The sequence below is a fragment of the Sus scrofa genome, chromosome 13 (assembly GCF_054392235.1).
Source record: "Sus scrofa isolate SSC_HxYL_T2T_F1_AM1 chromosome 13, Sscrofa_HxYL_maternal_Yorkshire_Landrace_v2.0, whole genome shotgun sequence".
In the NCBI taxonomy this organism is placed as follows: Eukaryota; Metazoa; Chordata; class Mammalia; order Artiodactyla; family Suidae; genus Sus; species Sus scrofa.
In genome coordinates, this window is record NC_139395.1 from 192,898,467 (window position 1) to 192,918,880 (window position 20,414).

General features: G+C 34.5%; 1 protein-coding gene and 1 long non-coding RNA gene across 51 annotated transcripts in view; one reads left to right on the top strand and one right to left on the bottom strand.

Annotated features, from left to right (window-relative positions):
• The window catches only part of ROBO2 (roundabout guidance receptor 2), a 1,676,226-nt gene that overhangs the window by 108,978 nt on the left and 1,546,834 nt on the right, over positions 1–20,414 (bottom strand). For 13 of the 50 annotated variants that reach the window (XM_021071404.2, XM_021071403.2, XM_084991683.1 and 10 more), the window contains exon 7: positions 17,491–17,502. The exons of the other annotated variants lie outside the window; for them this stretch is intronic. In XM_021071404.2, the coding sequence (XP_020927063.2) occupies positions 17,491–17,502 (12 nt within the window). The remainder of the gene's footprint in view (positions 1–17,490; positions 17,503–20,414) is intronic. 50 annotated transcript variants of the gene reach the window in all.
• Positions 10,101–18,443, top strand: LOC146397812 (uncharacterized). The gene is made up of 2 exons (XR_014824986.1): positions 10,101–15,942; positions 16,242–18,443. It is a non-coding gene; the product is annotated as an uncharacterized LOC146397812 (long non-coding RNA).

Sequence of the window (20,414 nt, forward strand, 5' to 3'; positions counted from 1 at the left end):
AGGAACACATCTAGTATACAGTGAGTAGTAGTCCCAGAAGGAATGGAGGGTCCCTGATGTGTAAGCATCATTGGCTTTGTACAAAAGATAGATCTGGATCCAGTCTAATAAAGTCCTGAGACGCCAAACTGAGGATTTTATTCTACTCTTTCTAAGCAGAGGAGTGATAGATGCAAAGCAAAATTCTGCAAGTTTAACCCTCTAATGAATGTAGTCTATAGATTGTGAGGGAGATGGATTATCAGTAAAGTAGGGAGCCTGGCTGAAAGGCCAGTAAAGTGACTTACGCAAAAACAATGGGACCTAAGTACAAGTAACTCCAATAGAAAATAAAGAGATGGGGATAAAAATGCTAAGAAAGTTCAGATTTAAATTTGGGGATAATTATAAAGAAGAAAATGAAAAACAGTAGACAGTAAAACTGGAAGTTTTTACAAGGACATCGTCATACCAAAACCCACTCCCGTTGAAGAAAAAAAATAGCGTGCTTATTCCATGACTTTTCTAATCATCTGTTTCTACTATAACTCCTTGCTTATGCTAGAAACGTAGGACCAAGAAAATAACTTTAAAATGAACTCTAATTTTTAGAACCTGGTGTACATGGCTACAAGCCTAAAATTTGAACTCTGAAGGGTTTTAACAATAAGCACTACTCAGGGAAGGCCTTTATCCAGAATTCTTTCAGTCCTTTAGAAGTACATAACGGCAGGTCCAAGAACAGAGTACAAGTAGGGTGGCCTTAAACATGCAACCAATTACTTATTCTTATAAGAATTCTAGCATAGAAATAGCAGCAGCATTGTTTTTTTTCAAAAAATTCACTGAGATTTGTAGTGGCTTATTTTTTTGCTGTCCTATTACACCGCCTCGTAGTTCAACGCATTCAACCATACCTCAGAGACAGAAGGAATAAATCTACTAAGTGAAAATTTCTTCTATAACTATAGATAACAGAAGACTCCATTTAACAGGATGGAGAACCCAGATTTATGGATCTATTTGAACAGAACATGGTTTATGTCGCTCTGTATTTTCAGATTAGTTGCTTCTTCTGTTCTTGTTATTTCTACACAATTTCACTGAATCAGCAGATACATTGATTTTTGTTCCATGTTTTCTAATAACACTGATAGTTTAAATCAGTGTTATAAAATTACATCAGGAATGACTCAAAACACTGCAGTGATCATTTTTCAAAAGAGATGTGAAACCACTAGATATTATACCAAAAATACTTAATATCGGTCTCTATCATCCATAATATCTAAGAAAAATTATACACATTAAGAAAAATTTAAAGATCAATGTGTATTTCTTCTTTGTAATTCTATGAAAGAAAAGTTTAATGCAATATGTACACTAAGTAAGAAATATTGAGTAACTTTGCTTATATTTCATTATCAAAAATAAATAAAAGTCAATATAGTAAAAATCAGTTAATAGTCTGATAAAAATAACATTTTCAGCTTCAGCTTATGAGTTTATCTGGATCAGAAAGAATTGAACTGGCTCTCATAACTAATTAGTAAAACTAGTTAGTAAAAATTTAGAGCCCCATATACAATATAAAGTCCTTCTTTACATGATTTTTAAAATGTAATAACTGAGAATACGAATGATTAAAATCATCAGATAAAACATCAAATGAAAGCAATGAAAACATATTTTATAGTTTTAAACACATTAGGCTTACTGTTTATCTACCTATTATCTATCTCAGTAAAATTACCATCTGTATTTTAAATATTAAACTATGGGCTTTTTGAACTTCATTTTTCAGGCTTTCAAAAACCTTTTGGTAGATGAGTGATTCTGCAAAATGATTTTGGAATCCACATCCTACAGTTCTAACACAGCTGCTAAAACAACCTCCAAAATAAAGACTGGCAAGTGACTGCATCTATCTATTCAGTTTTTAGAAAAGATATGACTCATTCATTTATTCATTCAAAATGTATTGATTGGCTACAAAATATGAGACATTCTACTTGATCCTGGAGGTGGAAAGCAAAGTAAACAATTGCTCATGGCCTATGGCAGAGACTTCAAGGAAATAAATAAAAACAATTACAGCAGACTATAGTTTGTATAATAATAAAAATGTAGAGGGCATCGGGGGTGGGGTGCGGGGGGAGTGTGGAAAGAGTACAAACCAGACCAAGTGACTGATGAGGAAAGAAGAGGAACACTGCCAGGAGAAGGCTACATTTGAATTGTGTATTGAAGCAAAAGAAAGAATTCATGGGATGAAGAGGCACTAAGGTCACTTGGAACAGAGAGAAGCGGATGTAGGCAGACACCTGTGGAACTGGATGTGCTGGGAAGATGTAAGCAGTTTTATGAGACTGACTTAGAGGGCCGCTATGGATGTAAACAATTTTAAAAATAAATCAGGGCTGCAGAAGTGCTACAGGTAGGGCCTGATAATTTGTGCTAAAGGAGCTTAAATTTCGCCCTAGAAAGTATGGAAATCTGTTTAGACATTTTTATGCAAGAAAGATAAAATAAGATTAGTGTTTTAGAAAGAATCCTCTTCCTAGAAGAAAAAGGGCACATATGAGGCTGTAAAAACATAGCATGTTGGGACAGGAAATCCAGTCAAGAATTGTAGCACCTAAATATACTATGTCATGAGAACTCTCAAGGGACAAAGGAAATTCTGCAATGTCACAGTGGAATATTTACCATTGATGATATAACCTAAAAGCCCAGGAAATCAAAGTTGCTTGAATTTTTACCTAGAACTGAATTTTTAAGACTACTAACAAAACACTATCAGCATATGTGTTATTCATGTTATGAAATATCCTTTCATGTGACATTGATTTATATTGTACTTTTATTTCAAGTTACTTCTAATACACTGTATTTCTATGTTCCAAATAGTTTCTTGTCACCAGAACTTAAGTCACGTTGATCTTGATGAAACTAGATTCACCTTTTCATTTTTAAAATGAAAAATAAAATTAAAAATAGTAAAGCATTTAGCAAAGCAAAAGATTTTAAAAGTATTCAAGTCTCTAAAAATGTACATCCATTTCTATTGTCACCTGAAGTCTGAGCCACCAAAACCGAATTGCATCAATCACTTTTACTTCTGTAGACTCTGTTTCTCTGTCGAAGATCTATATTGTAATCTTCTGTGAAGGGATATCAGCTGAAGGAACTTATTTTTGAGGTTTCAAAATGAAAAACTGCATCAATAATTCTTCTGATAACACTTTACAGTTTCAGTATTTCTGCCAGGTGGCGGTGAAAATGGTTTGAAAAGACAGTACTTGGCTGATGGCACCAATGGGAGGGAATAGGCAAAGAGGTGGCATTTTATCAACACAGCACAATAGCACAAGGAGTACTATACACAAAATGGATTTTCTATGATGGCTCTCATTAAATAAAAAAACACACAATTAGGTCCTCAAGATGACAATTCAGAGCACACATTTAAACCCAATGTGAATTAAAGAGTTTGAATTATAAACTCCAGAAGACTATGTTAGTTAAAAGAAATGGCAGTTCTCTTTATATATTTCTAAGATGGAAGACTATAAAATACACATTCATATCTTCTCTAAAACCCAAAGCATTAGACAAGTCTTTTGTAACTATGATGTACTAACCACTTGCTTAATCTGTTAAGTGGTTATACCTTATGACTTCAGCTATCACAAGAAATAAGATGAGGAAAACAGAGTGCTACAGAGTGTCACAATTCAATGTTCAATACACACGTACAAATTAAAAACAATAGCTCCATAAGAAAAGTATGTTGCATGATTTCCAGAGGAGCAGACCCAAATAGAAAAAGGTCAATTAAGATTAGAGGTCGGCTACTGTTCACCCAAAACTGTGTTTTTGAGAATTTAGATAAAATGCACAGTAAATTAGATTTGATTTCTGCTAAATTATGCTTTGATACTGCGTTCGGCCCAAGCTGGCTTCAATCAAAGTCACGCTACAGCTCGGTTATGCTAATGGCTGCTGGTGTGAGTGAGTGGGTGATATGGAAATCAGATGGCTGAACATGAGTAAGAAGCAGAGGCCGTGCATGAGGTGGGCTTGGAGATGAGGGGATGGGGGACGCCAAAGGTTAATCACATCATGTCCAGAGTTGTTTTTACAGGAAAATATGGCTTTCTTTGGCAGGCATGGACATGGGGATAGTCATGAAGCAGTTGCATATATTAATATGTGACAGGGCAGTTACTGGCACGGTCACCAGCTATTTCTTTGGGTACAATTTTGCACCTGAGTGAATAAGCTTCTTATTCTGTAGTAATAAAGATTATGAACTTATACTCAAGTATAAAATATTTTTGGAATTGAATATTTTTTGCACGCTAAATTATAATATATTCTATGAACATATTTGAAAAGCTCATTATTCCTTCTTTGGCTTGTTTTAAAGATTTGTTGAGTTGAAAACTGCTTAATACAACAATACTTAAAATTAGTCAAATACTTATTAAGTGCCCAGAGGTGTATCAAACCATTCACAGGCATTATCTCATTTAATATTCAAAGAGCCCTATGTCTTAACTTTCACCATAATGACGTAAAGCCCAGTAATCTGAATGTTATAAAGGCTTTTAATCTTTTTTATTTATTTATTTACTTATTTTTTTGTCTTTTTGCTATTTCTTTGGGCCGCTCCCGCAGCATATAGAGGTTCCCAGGCTAGGGGTCTAATCGGAGCTGTAGTCTCCGGCCTACGCCAGAGCCACAGCAACTCGGGATCCGAGCCGCGTCTGCAACCTACACCACAGCTCACGGCAACGCCGGATCCTCAACCAACTGAGCAAGGGCAGGGACCGAACCCGCAACCTCATGGTTCCTAGTCGGATTCGTTAACCACTGTGCCACGACGGGAACTCCTGAATGTTATAAAGGCTTTTAAAGATTAAATTGATAGCTACGAAGACAGACTGGACTCATGATCCATCTGATGGCTGGACCTCTTAAACACATATGGTTCACTTCAAACTATATGACTAACTTGAGAATTTTTCACTTCTATTACCAAAGAAAAGGATAGGAATTATAATACTAAGATTTCTAATATGGTAGAATATTGTTAAAATCATAATATGTTTTTTATAAGTAATTGCTTTTATTGTTAAAGCACATAAAAACTATAATCTTCCTTTTTCTGCACTACCTGTAAACACAACCTTTCTTAGGTATACTTATTTCAAGTTACTCTTTATTAAAAAACCTACAGTGCCTTTTCTATTGCTTGCTATTCCAATCCTTCCAAATTAGTCTCTGTGTAGCATTTTGTCTTCCAACAGCTATCCCAAGGTTTTACCATTCTGATGCTCAACTGTCCCTAAATTAGCTGCAACATTTCAGCCGACCAGCCTACTGTCTATCACTTGCATTTGTATTTGCTTGTTTCACTGGTCAATCCATCTTGCTATCTATTATCCTCTGGTCCACCTTGTCAACAATGACTAAGCTTGTACTTTTCTTGTGTTCTTTCCACTTTAAGGTACTTGCCCTTGCTTGTGTTAACTTATTTCTCTATTTTTCTGCCCTTGCTTGTATGCCTTGATTCTTCAATTCAACTGTTCTGTTCTGTTACTGGTATAATGTGCAAGCTACTGTTTTACAATGAAATAGTATCATTATTTGGCCTGAAAAATCCCAAAACAGTGAACACTAAATGGATGGTGTGAAATAGAGATTAAGAAAAAAACAGAATTCTTGATCTATAGCTAAAGTAGGAGTTCCCGTCGTGGTTCAGCGGAAAATGAATCTGACTAGGATCCATGAGGACGTGAGTTTGATCCCTGCCCTCGTTGCTGTGAGCTGTGGTTTAGGTTGCAGACACGGCTTAGATCTAGCATTGCTGTGGTTGTGGTGTAGGCCAGAGGCTATGGCTCCAATTTGACCCCTGCCCTGCGAATCTCCATATGCCGCAGATACGGCTCTAAAAAGACAAAAATAAATAAATACATAAATAAATAAAGCAAAATACTCAATGTGTTTTCTATCTCATCATGCCTAAAGAACATAATGTATTCCTGTCAGTGACAGTAACTCAATATTGCAGTAATTTGGGTGGGGAGAATCCAAAGAAAATACGTTTGAAAAAAAAATCTCAAGACTGATTCTAATATGGCCCTCTATGGAGAACATCTCTTATATCAAACAAAAATTAAAACTCAAAGACTATAAATGGGTAGCCACCACCCCAGAGTGACAAAACAGCACAGAAAAATATAGGTATTGTGTAGCAACCAATTCAAGACATTCCTACAAAAATAAACTAGTCAATAAGCTTACCCCACCAACAAGAAACAGCAAGAATTCCTTTCATTAAGATGGAATGTAGAGCAGGAGTAAGAGATGAATATTTAGTCAGTAATCAGAACATGTTGGCTTCTAACTGATAAACAACAGTTTCTTCAATTTAATTCTATTTAATTTTACTCTTTAACACTCGACTTGATTTCAAAAGAATTTCTGTCATAAAAATATTTGATTTGAAATGTATTAGCACATAATCCATTTCAGAGGAAGCAATGTAATCATAACGAAAAATATAATTCAGGTATATAGAATTTAAAATGATCATTTTTACAAATCCCATTTAATTACATTTTATTCATTTGTCACTATTTTCAAGGAATATAAACAATCAAATTGCTGAAATACCTACCTTGCCAATTAATCATTTTCTTACTGAGTCCATGGCAATAACTCTTTCAGATGAATGATGTGATTGTCTTCTCAGCCAGTACCTTACTTCTAGCTAACATAAAGTTCTTATTCCATAATAAAAACCAATATCCACATCTTTTTTCAATAATAATCTAATAATCTATACATTTGATATATATTATATGTGATTTTTAATGTCAAAGTGAAAAAGGAAAAGCGCTAAATGGTGTATCATTTTCATAAATATAGAAAGTTAAGTAAGTGGTCAAAAAAATAACATGACTACAATGAATCACAATCCTTAGCTTCTTCATCTATTTAGACCTCATATCATACTCTCCACCTATATGAGGCCTCACATGTACAAACTGCATTCATTTCTCATAAGAGTAAAGATGTGTTCCAACTTTGCAGCTATACTCTTTACATTTAGTAATCACTCATGGAATTTATTGATTGGAGGAAGACTAATTTTTGAAGGTTCATATAATACCGAAAACTCATGATTATTCAAATCCAGATACTAAGGTAGGCCATGAAATTAGTCAAATGTGTTATATAGTATAACTATAAAATAACATAAGCGATCTTCTAAATTGACATTTATAGTAACTGGGAAAGCAACTCCAAAGAGGGTCGAAGGTACGAAGTTTTGGTGGTAAGTGTGACATAACACACAAAAAAGTATGCATATGTTCTGTGATAATGGTTAAAACTATGTACTTTAATTTACAGTCATTCAAAATATGTTTCTCTTTGAGAAGGAACAATGTAAATATCAAAATGAAATAATTCTACAATTATCTAAAATAGATAGAATGTCTGTGAAAAGGGTAAACTCATTTGGTTCCAAATACCCTACCCACATAGATCTCACAGGTAAGCATATAAAAACAGTGTTGTAATAAACAGCTCCACATACATAGCCATTCTGTACTTGACCTTGATTTTTTTAAGACAATACATTACTAGAAAACCCCACAGTAATAAACTTATAAATGAATTCAGGGAGTTCCTGTGGTGGTGCAGTGGAAACAAATCCGAATAGGGACCATGAGGTTGTGGGTTCAATCCCTGGCCTTGATCCTAGTGGGTTAAGGATCTGGCATTGCCCTGAGCTGTGGTGTAGGTTGCAGAGGCGGCTCGGATCTGATGTTGCTGTGGCTGTGATGTAAGTCAGCAGCTGCAGCTCCGATTGGACCCCTAGCCTGGGAATCTCCATATGCCGTGAGTATGGCCCTAAAAAAAGCAAAAAAAAAAAAAGAAAAGAAAAGAAATGAATTCAGATGTTTGTTGACACTTTAACTCATACTAGTATTTAATTATTATTATTTTTTTTTCTTTTTTTGTCTTTTTGTCTGTTGTTGTTGTTGTTGCTATTTCTTGGGCCGCTCCCGCGGCATATGGAGGTTCCCAGGCTAGGGGTCTAATCGGAGCTGTAGCCACCGGCCTACGCCAGAGCCACAGCAACACGGCATCCGAGCCGCGTCTGCAACCTACACCACAGCTCACGGCAACGCTGGATCGTTAACCCACTGAGCAAGGGCAGGGACCGAACCCGCAACCTCATGATTCCTAGTCGGATTCGTTAACCACTGCGCCACGACGGGAACTCCATATTTAATTATTTTAAGCAAACATTTACTGGTTTTATTTTTGTGTCAGGGTCTGAGGGTACTAAGATCTCTGTTCTCTGAAACTTACCACCTACCAGAGGAAACTCACATGAAAACAATCAAGCATGATACAACATGATGAACATGCTAAGTGGTGTAATACAGGATGTCCCACCATTACGAGAGTAACTTGACTCAGTCTGTCTCCAACAGTTGGGGAAAGCATTGAAAGAGAAAAAGAGAGAGCGAGAGAGAGATTTGTTCTTTTGAGATTAAGTAGGTGAGAAAGGAAGGGCACGAGCTTGTTCCTCAAAGAGGGAAAAATACATGCATTATGTTAGAGAGAGAAGTTTTCCGAACTGCACCAAAGCAACATTACCATCACTTAGCTTCATGCCCATTTTTGTAAAGCCAGGTAAGTCTCTTACATTTAAGGATTATGTTGTTGGAATCATGTGTCTTTCTACGTAAATGGTCTTTACTGGCTTTAGGAAATCCAATTTAATCCTTTAGTGGTATTAAATTTTTCTATATTGCAGTACATGTAATAGTTAACTCAAAAAGTAACTAAGTTGTGGAATTCCCGTTATGGCCCAGCGGTAATGAAGCCGACAACCCAATCCACGAGGATGTGAGTACAATCCCTGGCCTTACTCAGTGGGTTAAGGATCCAGCGTGGCCATGAGCTGTGGTGTAGGTCACAGACGTGGCGTGAATCCTGTGTTACTGCGGCTGTGAGGTAGGCTGGCAGATACATCCCTGATTTGACCCCTAGCCTGGGAAATCTCCAGATGCTGTAGTTGCGGCCCTAAAAAGCACATGCACACACTCACAAAAATGAAAAACAAAAAACTAAGCTGTGTACGTTTACAGATCATTTTAAACTTCATTACATTTCAGATTACTAAACTAGATTTGAACTTAAATTATAGGTAAGTATAGGAAATCATGTAACTCTAGGGAACCATTCTGAAATCTAATATGCACATTCCATAGAACTTCTGAATTCTACAAGTTATAAATTAGAAAGAAAAAAGAAATTAAGAAAAAAATTAATTTTAAAGAAAATTAATTAAATTTAAATTTAATTTTACTTAAGGAAAAAAATTAAGTTTAAACAAATTCTGAATTATAAATCACATTTTCCCATATTATTCTTTCCTTTACCAATAGTACCTTGCTTTTCTATCTGCTTTCCTGACTAAAATACTGAGAATAAAATAAGAAAAAAAATAATAACTTTTTATTTTCTCTAAGGGACTATTAATTTTCCAGGAAAATATTACTACTTTAAAAACTAATGAATTCTTAGAAGAGGCCATATTTAAGTTATTCTTTAAAAAAAAAATTCTCATTTTCACCAGCAGAAGAAAAACAGTTCAAGGAGTGGGGGGAAAAAAACCTCTCCAGATCCTAACTGGGAAAACGAAGGTTCTCATATTGCGGGTAGAAGGGGCTGTAAGTGTGAAGGTGAGGAGGGAAAACCATAGCTTAAAAATGGCTCTTCATGTAAATGGTGAGACAAGACATCCATTTTCACTCACTTAACCTGTCAACTTGCCAGAACTGTCATGTCAGCACTCCAGCTAAACCACGAAGGCTGATCACATCCCATTATCTCATTTTTTTTTAGAAAAAGATTGCATGAAGATGCCAATCAGGAAAAAAAAAAAGAGGGGGAAAACTTGCAACCAAGGAACAAATGTACTGATGCTGAAGGGCTGCTTAGTTAACGGAATTTTAATATGCAACTGCAATGTTTCTTAATAACATTAATTACACGCTTAGTAAGGCACCATCCTACCTCATTAGTGCTTTCTTTTTGTTGTATTTTATCTCCTACTAGCAGAATGGGGACTATGTGATTGGCCTGTTACTATTAATGTTGCTTAATCTTTTTATAGCACTATTTAAAGCTGCTTGCATAAACATTTTCTAGGCAAGTATTACCTATGTATGCATATGTGTGTATCAATTAGCTGCACCAACACTTGGCGTGCTCCTATCACACGTAAGTGTTATGCTAGAACCAGAGGCAGCAGAAAGATGTAAATACAACAATGTATTTACTAATGAAGAGCTAATAGTTTTGTAGGGTAGATGAAACTAATATCCCCAATAAATCTGGGAAGTAATGTTTGTCATAAGAGAGATTTAAAAAGGCATTCATACATATTTTAACTCCAAATTCAATTTAATTTGGTAGTTTATATATTTTTAATGAATCTAATTATGTGCTATTCCCTTGAGTGACATTTAATATGTTTAAATAAGTTGTGCAGTAATTCAAATGTCATGCATATAATATCTAGGTGTAATGCACATCATAATATATATTTAATTGTACATATGCATATCATGACATCTCTTTCAGTATGCAAGTTACCGTATAAAAGTAAAAATTTTGACTTAGAAGGCATCGTGACTAAAATGTTAATGCTGTTTCTTCTGGCAATAGCCAGTGAAATCTCTTAATACTAATCTCATAATACTGTTTCTGGCCAGAATACGTACATTATTGTGATATTTGATATTTATAGTATTTTACATTTAACTATTAGGTTAACATATTTAGTGTTTATTTTATTTTCATTGGAATAGATTCCAAAATTAATGAGTACTTAAGTTTTTTGAATATTTAGGTTGATATAATGAAGTAATATCTTCCTCAGTTGAACACAACAAAAGAGGTGAATAATATGGAAAAACAACTATAGCCCCAAACCACCAATTGTGAGGTGCCCTGGCTACACATGGTCACATCTGGAGGAAAACGAGGATGCATGGTGAACAACCACTAGCCTCAATCCCAATCCTCTATCAACAGCAATTGCACAAAATTTATCCATCCATATTGTGAGAACCCATTCCATGATGCTTTGATGGGAAGAAGGACATCTAGAGTCAAGAAAGACTTGGGAATTAAGAGACATGACTTATAAATAACCAGCTAAAATTCAGAAGTCTGGAGAGAAGGTATTGAAGGAAAGAAAAAGCCAAGCCTACTGTGGATGCTGAAATTTTAAGGTGGCCCTTATGACCTTCACATGATTATGTTATATGACAAAAGGGATTTTTACAGATATAATTAGGGTTACTGATGAGTTGACCGTAATACAAGGAGAGTAATCAGGGGGGCCTAACCTAATCACATCAGCCAGGGAACTTTCTCTTTCTGATAGAAGAATGGGAAGTCAGAGATACAGAGAACAGCACCTGAAGGATTGAAGGGAGCCCTGCTGACTTTGAAGGCTGTGGTAGCCAGGTGCAAAGATGACAAGTGAACTGGGAGTGACCCCTGGCTGGTAGCCAACAAGGAAACGGGGACTTCAATCCTACAACCACAAAAGAACTTGATTCTACCAACCACTTGTGTGAATTTTAAAGTAGACTCTTCTGGAGAGTCTCCAGAGAAGTGCTCAGTCTGATCAAATCATAACTTGATTTGGTCTGTGAGGTGCTACGCAGAGGACCCGGTTGAGCCTGGTTGGGTTTCTGATCTGTAGAACTGTGGCCTACTAAATGGGTACTGTTTGAGTTGCTCCACTTGTGGTAATGTGTTATACCGCAGTCGAAAATAGCACATCTAAAAACTATCTTCATTATGAAGCACGAAGTATTAAAGAAGATAAAGAGGGTTTCATGTGGAATACAGAAAACTTGTAACATGAAGGGGGTTGCCTTTTACTAATAGAATCACTAGGATACCAAGAAGACAGTAACATATGTGTTTTGATAAAATATTTAAGATTAAGAGTCCAAGTAGAGGTTCCTGAATAACTATGATACTTCTCAGTTTCTCTTCTCCAAACATGCAAACCCTAGTTTTCAGCAGCTAACTGGAGTATTAATAACCCGACAGAGACTAAAATAGGACTTACTCAAAACAAAATAAACTGTAACTTAACTAACTGCTTATTTAATTAATGAGAGAGATGAGAACATAATCAATTCATCAGAAGAAGATAAAGCATCTGTATCTTCCAAGAATAAATGAAGGGCCCATAGGAATGCTTTAGAATAAATTGTTGTCCATATATACTGTCTAAAAAAAGAGACATATTCAAAAAGGGGTAATGAAACGAAAAGACACATGAAGAATAATGCTTTGTTCAAACTTATCAAGGAAATGAACAAAAAATTTAAAAATAAAATATATTTTAGAAACAAAAATGATAACTGCAATTGAGAAAGTTATAAAGGAGAGAGGTGAACATTAAGAAATCATACAGTATGAAAATAGGGTAACTTCAAAATTACTATAGAGAATTAACAAATATGGAATTGAGACAAAGGAAAGTCACTATAACTGGTGTATTTGAAGAAAAGAAGTGAAACGAAAAAATATTTAGAGATAAAACTTAAGAAACCATTTTTGTAATGGAGTAAATTAAAGCATGAATGTACAGATTTAACGGCTTGCTTTGTCCTAAGAATATTAGACATATACTGATCAGGACTAAGATATAACCCGGCAAAGTTATGGAAGACAGGACCACAAATGTATTCACATAGTGAAAGAGCATCCCAGCTGAGGATAAAAATATTCTGTAAGCCTCAGACTTCACTACAGCACCATTCAATACCAAGACAATAAAACATTTTCACCAAAGTGTGGAAAAAAAAAAGTATGACTCAATAATTTTATATCCACCCTTCAAACTGGAAGCAATGAATACATCTTGTCAAACACACAAGGCCCTTCCAAAAGCATCAAGTCAGCGAGTAAAACCAGCCAAGCATGAGAAGAAACCAGTACTTGTTTTCCATTTTAAAAACTAGCCTTAGCTAAGCTATTTTAAATTTTCACATTATGGTAACTCTACTAGAGTATAAAAGACAAAACAGAATGCATTTTTTTAAACCGATTTAATCAAAACATATGGCACAATGAAAAACATGATGTTTAATAAAAATTAAATGTGAGTCTGCATAAAGTAGCTAATTAGTGCCAGGTGCATGGAAACTTAAGGATTCCTAGGAGGGAGATGATCACCCAGGTCATGGGGTACAGCTTGCCTAAAGAAGAAAGGCTGCAGAAAATAAAAGTATAGGTGTCCTTCCAAGATACACTTAGGACGCCTTGCACAGAAAAGTGGATCTCGACAGGAAAGGATTCATGCATAATATTTACCTATTTTCTGATTTTTAGAAAAACTGGAATCTTTCCAATATGAAGTTAAATTATACCCAGCACATTAAACTTTCCAATTTTCAAGGCAGGGTGGGGGGTAGAGGTGTTGAGAATACCACTTGTGTTATTTTTAAAGTAATATCTGTTTTATACTTTTCCCTGAATGAATTTTTTTTAGTCAGCCATGTTTCATTGGACCTTGTGATGGCCTCAATAAAATGCCTCAGAGTATGTTATAGCAAAACTCCAATCCACAACAGAATTTTCTAAAATGAGAATATATTAATTTTTGTGCTTAAGCAGTTAAAAGATGGAAAAAAATATGTCCCTATAGGTTCCTGTTTAGAATAGTGGCTACTTCTTTAAAATAATACTAGTAATACTAGATGGGAATTTTTCCAAAAACATTATTTCTCAATACTTATACTTTTGTGTGTCCAATTATATTCTATCAAAAGACACATACTTCTGAGTCACTAAATTAGGAAATAATTGGTATTTTCCATAAAGTTGCAGTGTCAATTTATTTTGGATATTTTAAACATTTCACCTGATACACTCAGCTTTTAGTTTCCATACCGGAGGCAATCAGCATCTAGCATATGGTATACAAGATACAAACGGAACAGGGCTCAGCTTCAGAAATAAGGCAGCTGGTAGATTTGACAGTTCTTTTCCAAATCACTCATCATGTTTTGAGTTGCTGCTAGGAAAAAATGTGTTGCCCATCTCCAAAATAGATGTTCTTTTTTATTTTTAAGCTTGAGAGAGACTTTCCAATAGAAAATAAGACAGATGGGTATAGGAAGCAAGATATTTATCTCTATTTAGACCCTTTTCTCCTGTCAGTTCCTTCATCAAAAGAGTTTTACAAATAAACAAATGAATATTTCAACATTCAGACTTAACCATGTCCTAGAATGTACTTCTGCTTCTCCTGTGAAACATGCCTCTGGAACAGTAAAAAGTCAAAAACCACATGAAGGGCTGGTAGATTTTTCATTATGAAGGTCTCCTTTTGAAGTGCTGATGACACTGCAGATGAGTAAGTGAAATCTGGAGACTACTTTCCTCCATTGGCAAGTGTGCGATCATTTGCTTTCAGTAATATTTCCCACATTGAGGAGCCTCAAATTAAGAGTTTTTCTTACATTCTCAAAAGCATAGGCAAAAAGGTGTTTATTCCAACTGTAAATTGCATAGAGTCTCCAATTCTTTGACTCAAATGCAGCTCAGAAGTGTTATCCAGTTTGGACGTTTATAATGATTTCTAAAGGGGCTTCCCACACAGAATACCATTGCACCTGGTATGTAATGTAGTGATCAGTTTCTGAATCTGTGAGTGTTCCAGAATCTGTATATATTTCTGTTTTTAAAAAAGCTTTAGACAAGAACTACCCCTTGAATTTTTGCTAAATTATATATATTTGGTACATATTTCTTCACCTCATTTATACTAGAGTCAAAAGATGGATTTTCTCCCCTTTCTGCGGTTTCTACCTTGTAGAATACCTTTTATGCTATTGCTCAGCGCTTCAAAGTTAATTGGTTTTAATCTACTAACAAATATTGATAATGTAGTTTTCTAGTACTGGAATATTTAATTCATCATGTTACTTGATTTGTACCTTCTGACCTTACAATAAAAGTTGGCATATTTGTAATTCCTGAATTAAAACTGATGTAAAAAGTCATGCAAAGAAAAAGCAGGCTGATTTAGTCATTATCAGACTCTTCTCTGGTGAGCCAATAAAAGCATATCCAACATTCAGTTTCCCAAATTAATAGTAGTCATCAAGTTTATAGTATAGTTCTTCATATTTCTGAACATTGTTATAAGTCATTAAAAATGGATTTATGAAATGACAGACTTTCCTAGAATAAAGTACAATAAATATGTCAAGAAGCTATTCTTTAGTTCCAGTCCAATGGGAATTGAAGAAATCAGTTCAAACGGGAATAAAAAAAAAAAAAAAAAAAAAAAAACAGAACTTTTGAAATGCCTTGTAGATGAAAAATACATGAAAATACTCTGTGCACATCACAGTTCCTAATCAATGTATTTTTTATTCATGAATTTTAATATATTGGAAATTATTAACATATTGTTCTATGTTCCAGGAACTTGTGAAATAATATAAATCAAGTGGTCATGGTTTATCGGCATAAGGTTTCCTTATATAAAGATCTATAATTTAAATGTAATTTCTCCTGTTACTCTGCCAACAAATTAATTCTTTCTCATTTACTGTTTAGTTTTGGATGTCATGCCATAAATATGTAAAGTTTTCATTACCATGAATTCTTACAAATACAAAAAGAGATTTAAAACTACAAAATAATCCTTAATTTTCTAACAGCATCAATTGTAAAAAGCATGATCAATACCTGTGTTTCAAGAAAAATACCTGCAGTTTATGTTCAAATTGATTGTAGGCCATAAGTGTATTTCAAAAATATTGAAATGGGAAATAATATGTGTCTCAAACATTATGAATGTGTTAACCAGTGTTGGCATCAAAAGTTTTCACAGGAGTTCCTGTTGTGGCGCAGTGGTTAACGAATCCGACTAGGAACCATGAGGTTGTGGGTTCGGTCCCTGCCCTTGCTCAGTGGGTTAACAATCCGGCGTTGCCGTGAGCTGTGGTGTAGGTTGCAGACGCGGCTCGGATCCCGTGTTGCTGTGGCTCTGGCGTAGGCTGGCGGCTACAGCTCCGATTGGACCCCTAGCCTGGGAACCTCCATATGCCGCGGGAGCGGCCCAAGAAATAGCAACAACAACAACAACAAAGACAAAAAGACCAAAAAAAAAAAAAAAAAAGTTTTCACATATATGATCAATCTTAAACTCAATTCATTCCTACAGTAGTTCTGATAAGCTAGAGTTTTTCTCTACATTTTAGAGAGAAAGTGACCGAGGTGTAGGAATGCTGAGTAGCTGACAAAGGAAATACTGCACAGAAATGGCAGAGCAGAAATTCAGATTGGGAAACCAAAGTTCTATTCACTGTATTTGATATCCATGTAAGAATATATTACATAACAAAAATGTCTGTGATTCTTTTAACCAAAGGGGGACAATGTTATGAATCTGGATAAATATACATCAAATATCAAGAGTGTCAAGCTAATATATTAAGAAAGCTTTTGAAGTTAGATGGACCATTTACCAAGCTGTGTGTCAAACCAAATAACTTATTAACTTATCTCTTGGGACATTAAAGAAGCAATGTACTAAATTCATTTATTCATTCACTCATCTATCCATTTATGCATATATCTAGCCATTTACTTATAACATAATTACCAAGATGTCTTTTATTTAAACACACTTCTTACTAGGTTAAGTTAAACTTTAGAAGAGATGCAGAAAGCTCATTAATCAATAAATTTGAATATTTTATCTTTGTTTACAAATAACATCATTTAAATTATTGCAAGCGCAAGCTGTTAACTTCAGTTTTTGCAAAGCCAAATGAAGAACAAGATACATTCAAACAACGTTTCATGCCAAAGAACGCAGCTCATCCCCCTCTTCTCCTCTTAGTGTAAGCACCAACTGCAATAATTTGAAGCATTCTTCTAAATTTTGTTCAAGTAGGCATGCAGACAGTAAGTATGCAGCAGTAAAAAAATATCCTTACAAAGCGAGGACTCCAAGCAGCTTAAAGCAAAAGTGCACAAAGTAATGGAACTTCTTAATTTAGTACATACTTTTATCTTAATGAACATCAAACATAACTAATAACTGAATATTTTACACACCCAACCAAGGAAAAAGAAAGTATCATATTTTTCTCAAGAAAAGTTAGCCGTTTGTAATATTCATCCATTCATATATTCTTTCACATGAAAATTGGTATCTATTAATTGCCGAGTAGCAAAAAGTCCCTATAAAATGGCTTAGTAAAGTGCTAAAAAAAATCAGGAGCAACTTTTACAGCAGACAACCCTCAAGTAATATTTTAATAGGGGTGAATAAATGTATTTCATTCTGTCATATCCTACTATGCATGAGCTATGAAGCATTGTACAAAGCCATGCGAAATGGATAGAAGGATGGCTACTTACCAACAGGGCGAGCTGTAGACATTACAATGGTGTGGTGAGAACATAAAAAAGAAATTTAAAAAAAGAAAGAAAAGAAAATTATCAGAATGCATGATGTGTAATGCTACATTTAAGTATGGACAGTAGGGTGATTTCTAGTCTCATTATTCAAGTATGAACAGGATGTCCTAGCTTGATAAAAACTGAATGTTATAAATAGCATTCTAAGAAAATAATTACTCTGCATGCCAAGATTAACTCTAAGCAATTTGAGAGAGATTTTACATGAGGTCTTATCATCATCATCACTTACTGCAGTTATTATTTCAAAGATCTTTTTAGAGTTAAACAGCCTTGTGTTACCCTAAAGTAAGAACCTGATGAATATAACTATTCAAGTCACAGGCTAGCAAATGTCATGTCAATAAAAGAAGGCCTCACTGTCTGATTTAAATAGCAATTGGATTTTAAGCATGGTTAGTCAGAACCATTACAAGGACTACAGAAAAGCCCCTGACGCTGCTTTTCAGCCAGTAATAAGTTAAGATCACATCACTTTTCATCCGTGGACAGGGTGGATGAAAATATAACAAATACGTTGGAACATCCTAAGAGATTTCAACTGAGTAGCTCGCTAACTACTGTTAAGCTCTTTTCTTTTTCTTTTTTTTTTTTTTGGTCAGAGGACAGGAAACAATGACAAATTGATTCCTATTCACACTGAGAGTGGTTTTCAAAATGCTGCTTCAACAAATTGTTATTTTTTTATTATTCCATAACTTTCAATCACTAAAATCAGTAGTAATAGGCTGCCCCCTTAATTAATGTGCAAAGATTGTAAGAGATACACATGGGCTTAATAATACTTTCTTTAAAAAGAATAACGCCAAATCAATTTAGACAGTAAACACTTTACATAAATGCAATGGACAAATACAAAACATATGGTCTCATTTATTCAAAAAAAGAAGAAATAGATTTAGCAGCATTTGAACTCATGAAATTTTACATTTCAAAATACAAATTTATACAGCAAACAAGTGCTTTACCCATATTTCCGTGGATAAAGTTTTAGTGTAAATACGGTGTGACTCTCAAAATTATTTTGCCTTGATATCTTGTTGGGCATGGTGAGATACATATAGCTTTTAAAACCATGTTTATAGACAATCATTCGCTCAACAAATACATCGTAATTCTAGCATTGCGTAATCTGAGAATCATGGTCATGTACTATGATTCACAATTAAAAGGGGAGAGAGTAAGGCAATTCAAAAAAGAATAAAACAATTACCAGCAGCTGAATGAAAATCCTAGCTTGGTGAAACTCTAACATGTCCTACAGTCTATGGTGGGTTTACTAGAGCTAGAGGGAGAAAGTAAGTTGAACTATGCATAACAATTACACTTTCTTTTTTGGGGGTGGTGGGAGTTAGTCTGGGCACACAAAAATAACAACTAAGAACAAAACAACAGACTGACATAACAAAGTTGTGCCTTATTCTAATTGATGAGATGTCTCTTAATTTTGTCAATGTCTAGTAGAAAAAGAACTTTTTCATTTTGGGATTTGCATTTTTCAAGGGCCACCTCAAGCTAAATCTTTCTCCTTTAAAAACAAAAATGTATTTTTAGTCTATGACTGTAAAAAAAAAAAAAAAGAAAAAAACACGGTGAGAAATGACATTTTAAAGAAAGAAAATATCTGTTTTACTTGGTTTAGGGTAATTCCAAAAAATTAAGGCTTTATTGCTCTGGAAGCAAGGGATTTTCCCAATGAAGACTTGATTTATGCAAAGCCAATTTAGCAAGTGAAAAATGGGAAAAATATGTTTACAAATATGCAGTTTGTGTTCATTCATTTTTGAGCCACTTATAAAAGTTCCATTAGATCATGAATTATTAGAATATAAATGCTAGGAGGCCTTTATTGCCTATTATTTCTTTCTAATTTTATGTTTGTTGAGTCAGCAAAGGGAGTTACTGTTAAGTTTAATTTTATAAGCTATTTTCATCATATTTTTGAAGTGGAAATCAACTGAGTAAATCTGTTTCAGATTTTGACTATAAAACTCCTTTTTCTTTTCCTCAATTGGCTAAAGTGAATATGATGATAAAATTTTAACAGAAACATCACATTAAAACTTCTTGTCTTTGTTACATAGTAACATTTCATCCTGAAAAAAACCAGCAGGTGGATGTTTTCAAAATCAGCAAATTAAACTAAACTGTATCCATGCATTAAATGGATGAAAATGGATGTGGCCTCTTGGGTCAGTTGACCCCATTCTAATAAAACAAACCAGAAAAGGGCTGAACATTTCATTTATGTGCATAGAAAAATGGGCAACAGCAAAAAAATAAGCTAGAGTTAATACATTTTTTTTTCCTGTTAGCCTCTTAAGCATGAGAAATCCCAACCACTTCTCCTAATGGTAAAAAAAAATACATTTTAAAACAATATTTTACTCCACATTTTATTATATTATGGAGATTTTTTTTTTCCTTAAAACCCTGTGTTTGAAATTTCAGTCTTAGATGACATACATACCACGCAGATTAAATTCTCTAATCTGTCTACAGGACACAGATTAGGGGAGAGACCATTTAAGGTTTGAGGATTTAAAAAAAAAATCCCACTAAAAACAAACAACTCTTTCTATTAGTTTTTAAGTTAGCTTCAAACATCCATCCAGGAGGAGCATGCTTTGTTAAATGAAATGGTAAGCCTGAAACTTTCAACAAATTATGTAAACAATTAGCTGGGAAAGATCTTAAAGCAAACAGATCACTTTAAATCTCATTCATCCAAGCATTCAAGTATAAAAGGAACCCGTTGCTTGCACAAACAACCCCTCACATTTTCTCACCATTTGTTTAGTCAGCAAATATTTCTGAATGGAACATTTCTTGGTTAGTTGTTTATTCTTCTTCCCACTCACTTC